The sequence below is a fragment of the Podarcis bocagei genome (genome assembly GCF_964188305.1).
Source record: "Podarcis bocagei genome assembly, chromosome: 13".
In the NCBI taxonomy this organism is placed as follows: Eukaryota; Metazoa; Chordata; class Lepidosauria; order Squamata; family Lacertidae; genus Podarcis; species Podarcis bocagei.
The window spans coordinates 34,785,414-34,795,907 of NC_138138.1; the positions used below are offsets into that span (position 1 = coordinate 34,785,414).

General features: G+C 45.4%; 1 protein-coding gene across 1 annotated transcript; it reads right to left on the reverse strand.

Annotated features, from left to right (window-relative positions):
• Positions 1-197: 197 nt before the first annotated feature.
• MFAP4 (microfibril associated protein 4) lies at positions 198-7,516 on the reverse strand. The gene is made up of 6 exons (XM_081167539.1): positions 7,364-7,516; positions 5,170-5,254; positions 4,143-4,303; positions 3,396-3,492; positions 2,122-2,304; positions 198-1,291 (listed from the first exon to the last, which is right to left on the reverse strand). Exons 1-6 carry the CDS (start codon positions 7,367-7,369, stop codon positions 1,044-1,046), a joined length of 780 nt encoding a protein of 259 aa, XP_081023665.1. The 5' UTR covers positions 7,370-7,516; the 3' UTR covers positions 198-1,043.
• Between the last annotated feature and the right edge of the window lie 2,978 nt (positions 7,517-10,494).

Below are 10,494 nucleotides of genomic sequence, written 5' to 3' on the forward strand. Positions count from 1 at the left end.
TAGCTTCACTGTTTCCCAAAGAGCTCTGAGAATCATTTTCTGAGAGTATTAGAAAACCTTCCTTAAGGAATTATCCAGAGCATTGCTTTGTAGTCATGGCAGTTAAACATGTTTGAAACAATGATGTGCAAAAAAGAGAGAGCTCTTTTTAAAATGATTGTCTGTTTTTTGTAAAAAGAAATTGCATTTGAAAATGATCAGACTTTGGGTGAAATCTTTATTAGTGTGGTGTGGGAGTTTTGTTTCACTCACGTGACTTTTGACATGGCCTATTTCTTTCTTTTCTACAAAACATCCCTTTGGTGGTCTGCAATCTATAGTCTGTACTTCCTGAGCATCTCATGACTTCCTTGGGTGAGGTTTCCTGAAAGCACTAGAAATTGCGGAGGTTGCCTACCGTGCCCACGATAGCTGCCTGACGGTTGATGTTTTTAAAGTAACATCATCTTTTATTTTTAAAGTGATCCTTGTGTGGATGTTGTGGCGTTGCGTTTTGATTTTAAGATAAAAGGACAGACCAGTTTCATGCAGTTGGTAGGCAACCTCCTCAGCTTCCTCCAGTTCGACTGAAGCCCAAGGAAAGAAATCATGAGATAACTCCTCCCATGTGGTTTTTCAGATCAGGAAGCACAGACAGGCAAGAGGGCCACAGACTGCTGGAGAAATTGATTGACACCAAAAAGCTCCCACCACTACTGGCCACCTTTGCAATGAATGATAAAGCAAGTAAGCTCAACCCCAACTCACCGTAACTGCAAATACTTTCTGAAGTACACTGAGAAAGAGGCAGAAAAATCAAGCATCTTTCTTTGGGAAAGAAAATTTTCTAGGAATTAGAAGACAGATTTCAGCACAGCACAAGTTTAAGACAAGGTAAAATTTGTTTGTGTTGGCAATGGCTTTAGTTCCATCACAGCCCTAGTCCCCACCTGCTCAATCCCAGTTCCACAACCTTATCCACAATATAGGTTTTGTTTGTTTCAATGGAAATTCATCTTCGGAAGGCCACTGGAAAGGAGGAATGGGAGAGGCCACCCCGTCTCTCAGACACGGCGTATTTTCATCTCACTTCTCTTGAGGGAATAGTAGAAGCCCTTCCACTGGGCCCAGTTAATGCCACTTGCATAGGAGAGGTGGGCCCCGCCAAGGTAGAAGCCATTCAGGTTTGAAACATGACAGCTCTTGAACCACCAGGCACCCGAAGACAGCGCCGCACAGTTCTGCACAAAAAGGTCTTGGTCCCGGTCGAACGTGGAGAACTTCTGGCCGTTGTGGTAGGTCAATGAGTCACCTGGTGGGAGCACAAAGACAATGATGTGACAAAAATGTGGATTCCATAAAGAAAGGGTGGGTAATCTGTGGCACCTCAGATATTATTAGACTCCCACAAGCTCATTGTGAAGGCCAGCGGTCAAGGATGATGGGAGCTGTAGCTCTGCAACATCTGAGGTTAGGTACCTGCCATGAAGCCTGCTGCAATAAAAAGCTGGAGTAGTGTGCTTACTTTAGAGTAGATTCACTTGCAGCTAGGGGCCTAGCTTGATACAACTGGCTGTTGGCATGCTTTCCAAAGAGTGGACTTTCTTGTGATCTGAGTTTCGGGGCAATTATACTTAACCACACTGATGTACAGAAAATTTTCCCAAAGTTAAGAACCAAACCCTGGGAGGGGAGTTTGATGCAATGCATTGTCCTTATGTGACTCAGAACCAGGACTTCTGGATTATGTGGTGTTGGATGGGACTGGAGGTCACTTCAGGACTCTCTATAACAGTAGCAGGGAGTCTGTTCCTGGACCCCCATCAGCTATACTGGCTGGGGCAGATGGAAGTTAGGAGTCCAACATATAGAGGTTCCTCCACACGTTCCTCAGTGCTGCACTCCAACTCCACATATCCCTGACTATTGTCCATGCTGGCTAAGACTGATGGAATTTGAAATCCAACAACATTTTGAGGGCCTGAAGCTCTCCACCCTTGCTATTGTAGTTGAAGGATCTATTTCAGGGGATAGAGCCAATGTGTTAGGAGCTAGCACCCTACCCGATCCTGGGTATGGGGTGGGGGGCTGAAGTAACAGTAGAAAGGGATGACTAGTAACTTGGCACCCACAGCCCCTCACCTGCTCCCCCATCAATAAAGCCAGACACATGCAGTGTGTAGCCATCCTCTTCTGCACTGATAGCGTGTGGCGACAGTGAGAAGTCCGTATATCTGGCAAAGACCGTACTGTTCTCAAAGTCCTCCAGCTCCACACGTAGTTCATACTTCTGCTTCAGGGTCAGGAGGTGGATATTTTGCAGCCCTGGTCCATAGAGCAGATAAGACGTATTATTTAGGAACCCAAACTGTATACACACAGAACAAAAGACAGCCACGCAACCACCCACTCTTTTCGTTGGGAGCTGTGTATTGTCTGAGCCAGTGTCTTTGGACAGAAAAGTGATGGGCAGGCAGAAAAATGAAGGGGAACTTGGCTGCATCTCCTGGCTCAGAGACACTGTAAACATGCTCACATTTTACATTGGAATTGTCTGGGCCCAGGAACATGTTTCAGCTGCATAGGGAAGAAACCCAAACATTTGGTGTTCCAAAATGTCCTGGCAAAGGAAAATGTCTGTGTCAAGAGCCAGGGGGAGGGGGGGGAGAAGAGAAAAAGAGGGCTGGAAAAAGGTCTCACGTTATACCCTAGATAACTGGTTCAAGAAAGTTATGTTCATCACTATCTCAAAGAAATTGTAATCTTCATGCAACTAAAGGTGATGCTGATCTTTCTGACTCTACCTGTTCTTAGTGGTTATTTATTAACTACGTGACAACACAGTCACTCAGGTGGCAAATCCTTGTCTGTAAATGGGCTGGAACCCCTTTCCTCTTATTTGCTTTGTTGTGCAATGTAAGCTGAGTTTTTCCACCCCGCTGACAACTTCGTAATTATGGGCTCATTCAGACTCTCTTTTGTGCCATGTTTCTAGGCACAGGTCCACACTTCAAAGGGTCCAAGAGTGTTTTGTTGGGTTTTTTTGTTTGCCCCAGTACTTTCCCCATGAAAACCTTCTGTTTACCACTAAATCAGAACAAACTGCAACCCACAGAAAACTTGAATTGTATTAAAAGAGCAGGTATTCATGGGGAAAGAAAAGTACCCAGCCTTAAAGCATGGATCAGTGCCTAAAAAGTGCAGGACAAATGGTAAGTGTGGATGAGCCCAATATCCATTCCATTTACTCGTGATTTTTGACCAATTGGCTTTTGTATTTTATCATCAAAACCTCCTTGTACTGAATTCATGTTACTTTTTGGTTGTCAATGATTCATATTGTCTGTTTTGTTGTTGTTGTTGTTTAAAAGGAGGGGGGAGAAAGAAGGTATTTCCCGTTACTCATTTCTATTTACCCAGCCAGTATTCACTGTCTGCTCTGCCAAAGCCAAACCGATAGTCATTCCATCCCCGAAAGAAACTGATTGAACCATTGAATCGTTTCTGGAAAACCTGGAAAATGTGGTGGAAGGAAAATGATAGCATTAATCTCTAATGAACTGGTACCCACTCATTCCCCCCGCCGCTGCCACCAACGGCGTTCCTCCCATCACCATGGAAAACAGGAATCCCAAAGTGAAGGAGATGCTGTGCCTTCAAGGTACAAAAACAAAGATTCCTTCTTCCCATAAACATTCACTCCCCCCTGTCTTTTAAAAAGAAAACTTTACTTAAAGCCTGCCTTTCCTGCTGCCAAACACTCATGAAGGTGGAAAAATGTAAACAGTGAAACACAAAAAAATATAAAAAATGAAACATAAGAAAATTTCAACTAGGGTATTTAAAAAATCCAAAGGCTAAAAACAGGGAACGTTGTACCTATGCACTTCAGTGTGTGAGTGCAATTATGCATCCATATATGCTCACAAATGAGAAAGACAGACAAAGAATGAGAGAGAGAGAGGACAATGGCCAAAAAGAGGAAAGATATGAAATAATTTACCAAAAACTCACACACAAACTTTGTTTCATTGCGGTGCCTTTAGTGAAACACCTGGGTAAGCACAGAAACAGCTGAGCTACCTACATCAATCTACCCCAACCCTGTGATCCCTACTGCCAGGTTGAGGTGGACCTCCCATCCCACACTTTGCTCTTGTTACCGTCCATTTTCCATCGTCGGTGGTCATATCGCAGTACACAGGCACAGGGATATTGGGGCCCGCGGGATAAATAAGGTACACGCCATCTGTCTCAGAGCCTTGGTCATATATGTCTTCACAGTCTAGTGGGAGGCCATCTTCGCAGTGTTGTGGCTGCCGGGCTGCCGCAGTGGAGGCAATATATATATATATTTAACAGAAGTTAAATGTATGTGCTCAATGTAGGGATGTTGTGGGAGAGTCATCGCTCCTCCTCTGCATTCATCTAACTCCTCACATGTGGAGTGGAATTGCTGAATAGGGTTTGTAAGTTTAAAGCGCACTCTTGGAAGGAAATCAAAACTTTCTGTGCTCCCCGGAACCTCAGACCAATCCTGGAAGTGGGGATTGTGCGACAGTGTTGTTTCAGTCCCTCAGCTTTTCCAAGCAGGGGGATGTTTCAGGGAGTACCTTTTACAGGATCAATTCCCTTGTAAAGAAAAGAATCCTGGAGACTTGCAAGCTACTCAGAGTAAGACACACCTAAGTCTATTGATTACACTGGATTGTAAGGCCATGATTGCAAAGTCTGTTTATTTACAAATGTATTACATTAGCTCCAGGAAGTAGGCAAACATCCAACATTTTTTTTTTGGGGGGGGGGGAGACTCTAGCTCAGTGGAACAGCATCAGCTTTGCATGCAGAAGGTCCCAATTTCAATAACCCACATCTTCAGGAAGTCCTGCCTGAAACCCTGAAGACCAACTTCCAGTCACATGCCCTGGAAAAACTGGGGCATCCTGGGTTTTTTCCTATGAGAGCATGGTATCCATAATTGGCTCCTTGCTCTCTCGTGATTTCAGGCCAAGATCTCACCTCGAAAAAAGCATTTTCTCCAGGTCTACAAGAAGATGCCAGGGATTGAAGATGGGATCTTTTTCATGTAGGGGCCCTGAGCTATATGGCCCCAATGGGAAGGGATAGGAATGGCAGACTTAACATGAGGGGCTTGGGCAGGCTCCATATAGCAGAGTCAGCAGGTCTTACCTTCAGGGTTGATGGCCTGTCCTTGTGAGGTGGGCAACTGAACAAGGAGGAGGAGGAACAGCAAGCCTGGCTGGAACAGAGAGACCTGGGAGAGCCAGAAAGAAAGAGCATGGTATTTTAGAACATGGTGCATACTGGGGACACAACAGAAAACGTGGAGAGGTGCTCTCCAGGGTAGCTGGAGCAATAATCTGACTTGGCATAAGGCAACATCCTATGTTGTAAGAATACAGTGGTTGTGGGGTGTGTGTGTGTGTGTGTGTGTGTGTGTGTGTGTGTGTGTGTGTAGACTGTCTTGTATTCATTGAAGGAAAGGCAAGATAAAAATGTGATCAATCATTCTCTATTTCCAAGCTGTGAGTGTTATTGCTTATGTATCCAAAAGGCTACCACCTGTTCACAAAAGGGAAGCATCAGCAGGCTTGGAGGAACACTGAAAATTGCAGAACACAGCACAACACAATTTCACAACAAATTAGTGGGGAGAACTAAGCAGGGGAGGAAGATCCAGAAACAAACCAGCAAGGACAGAGCTTGCTCAGTGGCTACAAGAGGCTGGCTGTCTTCTGGTGAGGGGTGGGGACAGAAAAGTTCTTTAAGGTGAATGGGACAGTCACTGGAATCCTGACATTTTGTTGAAGATTTTGCTTGTAACTACTACTAACAAAATTTCAGGGAAAGATTGTCGGCTAGTTTGGTCCTATGCTGAGGATCCTGTGCTGAGATTTCCCTCGAAAAAATCTGAGTGAGAGAGCCACCACTTTGTTTTACTTGGAATTGTACTGAAGTTTTTGGACAACAGCCTGACATCCAGCAAGAACGCACCGCAAAGAAATCTGAGTTAGCATTCATGCCAGTCTTGCTTGAAACAGCTCCCTCTTCCCTCAGACTGAAACCTAAAATGGACATACATTTTTAATCTTCAAATGCTTGGCTTAATCTTTGTTTTATAGCTTGTTCCGAAGCTTTCACGACCCCCCTTGAGCTCCCCCTTTTTTGGAAGGTAGGGCAAATATTATAGGTAATGGAATACCCACAGAGGCGTTAAACTACCCTCCTTTTTCAGACGTTCATTGAATTTGTGGCGGGAGGAATAGGGATTATTGCCTTCTATTCTTGCTCCCAATTGCTACCTATATAGCAACTTCTGCACACGCACTGGGACTGGGGAGGCTTTCTCTGTGCAATCTGCAAAAGTTGCAAAGTTTGTACAAACAACCAGATGTACTTTGGGTGATATCCAGTGTTATTCATACTCAGAGCAGACCCAAGGGACTTAAGCAACTTGTGTCTATTTATTTCAGTGGGTCTGCTCTTGGTATGACTTAACTGGATATGACCTCATTAAATATGTATTTTAAAATTAGCTAATGGTGCCACTGCTTTTACAACTTGTGCATCTCTCATTCCTTTTCTCCCCCTTATTTAATTTAACCTTACCTGTTCCTGCTCTCCTTGTCTCCCCACCTTTCCAGTCAAAATTAAAGAGTTGTGCTTCTGCTAATTTGCCAATCTCTACTATGGTTACAGTATGTGAATAGCGTCACATATCACCAGCACCATCACTGATTGATGAGTCCTCCATAACTCCATACATCCTGGATACAGATCGCTTGCTTGTTTTGGATCAAAGCTCTAGTATTCCGGTGGAATTTCTCCATTTAGAAAGCAGGCACTAGATATTGTTAGACATATGGGTAGCAGAATAAGCATGCCTGTGGCTTGTGTGGGGGGGAATGTCAATTGTAGAACAAATGACTAGATTTAAGAATGCAAGAAAAGCCCTCCTGGATCAAACACAAAGTCTCTCTAGCCCTGCATTCTGCTTGTCACTGCAGCTAGCCTGGATAATCCATGGTGCACGCAGGAAAGACATGAGTTCAGTAGCCCTCATCAGTGTCTGGTTTTCAGAGATATACTATCACTGAAGCTGGAAGCTCCACTAGGTACTACGATGGGTAACAACCATTGTTAGACCTCTCCTCTTTTAAAAACAATTACTCTCAGGCCATTGCAAGTCTTTGATCAGTGAATCCCATGAATTAAACAAATCTTACACTTATGTAGATCACGGCTAAAAGCCACTGATAATAGGGGGAATATAGAAAAGCCCTGTGAAGAAAATTAGACCCAGCTTTCCACACCAGCCACCACAACACACAAGCAAATACCCTCCCCTCAGATACTACATTACCTTCATGTTGTCCTACAGTTCCTCTTCCTTTACTGTTCTTGTTCCTGTATTTATAAGTCTGGTGTGCAGATCTTTTCCCTGCTCCTTTAGAAGCTGTTTCTCCCACCCACCTTCCTCTTCTCCTCTTGCAGGGTCTGGCATGCAGCTGCAAACAGGTTGTCTATTTACCCTTTCCCACCCCCAATGCCTGCCCACTAGCACCCCCCAAGGCCAGGGATCGGAGACAATATGTAAATCCTGGATTTATAGTGCTGCAAAAATAAGAAGCCAGGAGGGTTGGGACTGTGTGTGTGTGGAGGGGGGGTTATAAAACAACTGCAAGACAGGAAATGAAAGTTGGGGGAGAGCGGGAGAGAGAGACTAAACAAGCCAAGAGCTTAGACGCTGTCCAGGGCTCTTGGCACAGACAAGTTTTCATTATTCACCCTTCACACGCACGTGCAAGAAGTTGTGTGTGTGCGCACACAATAAGGGAGGGCTAACTTCAAACTTTGGATGGAGAGAGTAGAATTATTGGCGATCAAGACTCTTCTCCAACAGCCTGTGGGATCCAGTGGTCTGTGGAATCCAGTGGAGTGTTGGAATTACAGGAGCCAACTTTCCTGGGTTTGGTGAGGGAGCTTTAGTGGTTAGAAAGTAAAGAGCCTGGGAACAAAGACCTCTGAAGGAACTTGATGTTCAATGGTAAAAGAGAGAAGCCTGGGAGCCAAGCAGAACTGATGCCCGACTAAGGGAAGGAGCCTTCTGCACACTATTGCTGATGCCCTCCTCAACATCATCGGCTTGGCCACAGCCATGTTGTATTTCTTCTTCTTCTGATGTTGCTATAGATTTTATAGTCCTATAGATTTCAGATGTATATAGGCTTCTTGATGCATGAATGGGGGTTCGACACAATGGCTCCCTGAGCACTCAGTTCAGTGTTGTGGAAGTCTGAATGGCTTCTTGGTATTTGGGGGGGGGGTCTTCAGGCTGTGAAGCAAGCAAGATGAAGTCCAGAAGGCAAGTGTAAGAGGTCTCACTCCAAAGCCAACCAAACACCAAGCAGGACACTACTTTATCCCCAATGCTATTTAATATCTGCATAAAGCTGCTGTGAGTGGTCATTAGGAGTTTGGGGCAAATTGCCATCAGGACACCGATGACACTGAGATCTACTTCTCCAGAACATGACAATCAGGAGATGCTGTGTGGGCACTAATCTGGTGACTGGACACATCAGTGGGATGAATGAAGGGAAATAAGCTGAGCTTGAAAAGGACACTATCCTATCTATACCAGCTCCCAGGCAGGGATGGGGTGGGAAGCTGGGAGTTGGAGCCAGAGGTTTTTTTGGCACTGTCCAAAGAGAATGCAACTTTCTCCTCTGCTTTTAATTATACGACTTTTGCTTCAGCAGCAGCTGGCTGGGTCTTTCCGGTTCACCCAGAGCTGGATCCCAACCAGCCAGCATGTCCCCCAGCATCCTTATTCATATGCATGTCAAAGCCAGATGGGCCTGAGTTGCCCTCCACATCCTTTCTGTTCCCACCAACAATTCACCTGAGGCCACATTGGGGTGTTGGCTGAGGGCCATAGGAAGCTGAAACCCCTTCTCTGTTTCCAATTAGCTCTCAGACAGAACTGGAGAGTTGGAAAAACAAAGTATGTGAGAGAGAAGCAAGAAGAAAGAACACTCAGCTTCTGCATGTTCCAGGAAAATCAGATGCCTTCTCTTGGTAGGAGATTCGCTGTAATCTTTTTGTTGTTGCCCAAAAGCATTGTTTTCAGTTAGGATTCATAAGGCACCCCTTTCAAAGTGAGGCCAAAGATTGGAAGGTGGCCCAATGAATGGGTCTCCACCTTTGGATATCCACGTTTTCCATTCATTTATGGAATTCATTTCTTTAAAACATCGTGATCCCACCTTAGAGTAAATATATAAAACCATGGGACTATCACAAATTGGCTGCTCTCACTGCAATGACCGCTCCCCACATCAAATGAGAGGCACCTTTTGCATGCTTGAGCGCAGCCCCCCTGGACCTATGTGGCTCCCGGCAGTACAGCCTGGCTCCCCCCCCCAACTGGACACCTGGATGTCGCTGTGTACCTCTGCCAGTTATCCAATCCCAACTGAGGAGGCGTTGCCAGGTGATTTGGCCAGGTAAGGGGAGGGACTGGCCTGTCCACACAATAGAGGGAGGTACTTACCTGGGAATCCTCAGTCGGCTCCAGAGCTTCTCCCACCCTGCCCTCTCTCAGTTAAGTTTTCTTTTGCAGTTTAACCTCTTCTCCAGTTATGCGGGCGCTGCTATGTCATGGTCGCTGTTGAAGGGCCGGAAATCAATTTTCCTGCATTGGCAGGTTTTGCCTTCCCTGTAGCAAAACATCACAACTTTGGCGGTTTCAGGCCTTGGGCAGAATCCTTTACCCTGTCTTCCTAAATGGGGGGGGGGTGTGAAGCAGTGACCCACGCCCCCCTTGCAGCGCTGATCCCAGGGTTTCCCATTAAAGGGGTCTTGAGGGGAGGCATTGGCCATACGCCGAGAGGTTGTCATTGCTCTCCCCTCCAATGGTGGTGAAACGGGGGGCAGGCTTTCTGCTTGAACATATGTTCTCCAGAGCCAGCCCAATCCCCACACATTCTGGATAACTCTGATGTTCCCCAGATCCCAGGCCAGGGACTGGGAGGGATAAACACCCAATGCCTAAGCCAAGGTCTCCCTACATCTGAAGTTTTAATAAAGTTGTGGCCAATTTTAATCCCATAACACAGTGTCTTGAGTCATTATTCCACCCGGGTCGCCTGGGGTTGGGGGGACTCTGCCTGTCCATGCAAATGCAATTGTTACACCAGTAAATAATATTCTTTTTACAGTTGAGGCTGCATTCCTATAGGTTTAAATAGGGGGACAAGCTGAAATTCTCAGGGCTGCCTTAGTAAAGTAACAACCTAGTAAACATTCTGATTTGGAGCAACAGTAGCCAAGTTCAATTACATAATAACCATTCAAGCCAGCGAGACCATCTGTTCTTATTAATTCTTATTCAATAGTAAAATGCAACTTACCCCCCCCCCCACACACACTTTAAAATAGTGGCTGTGCTGTTTTGTACCACTGCTTCTAATGGGTGAACTGAGGTTTTTT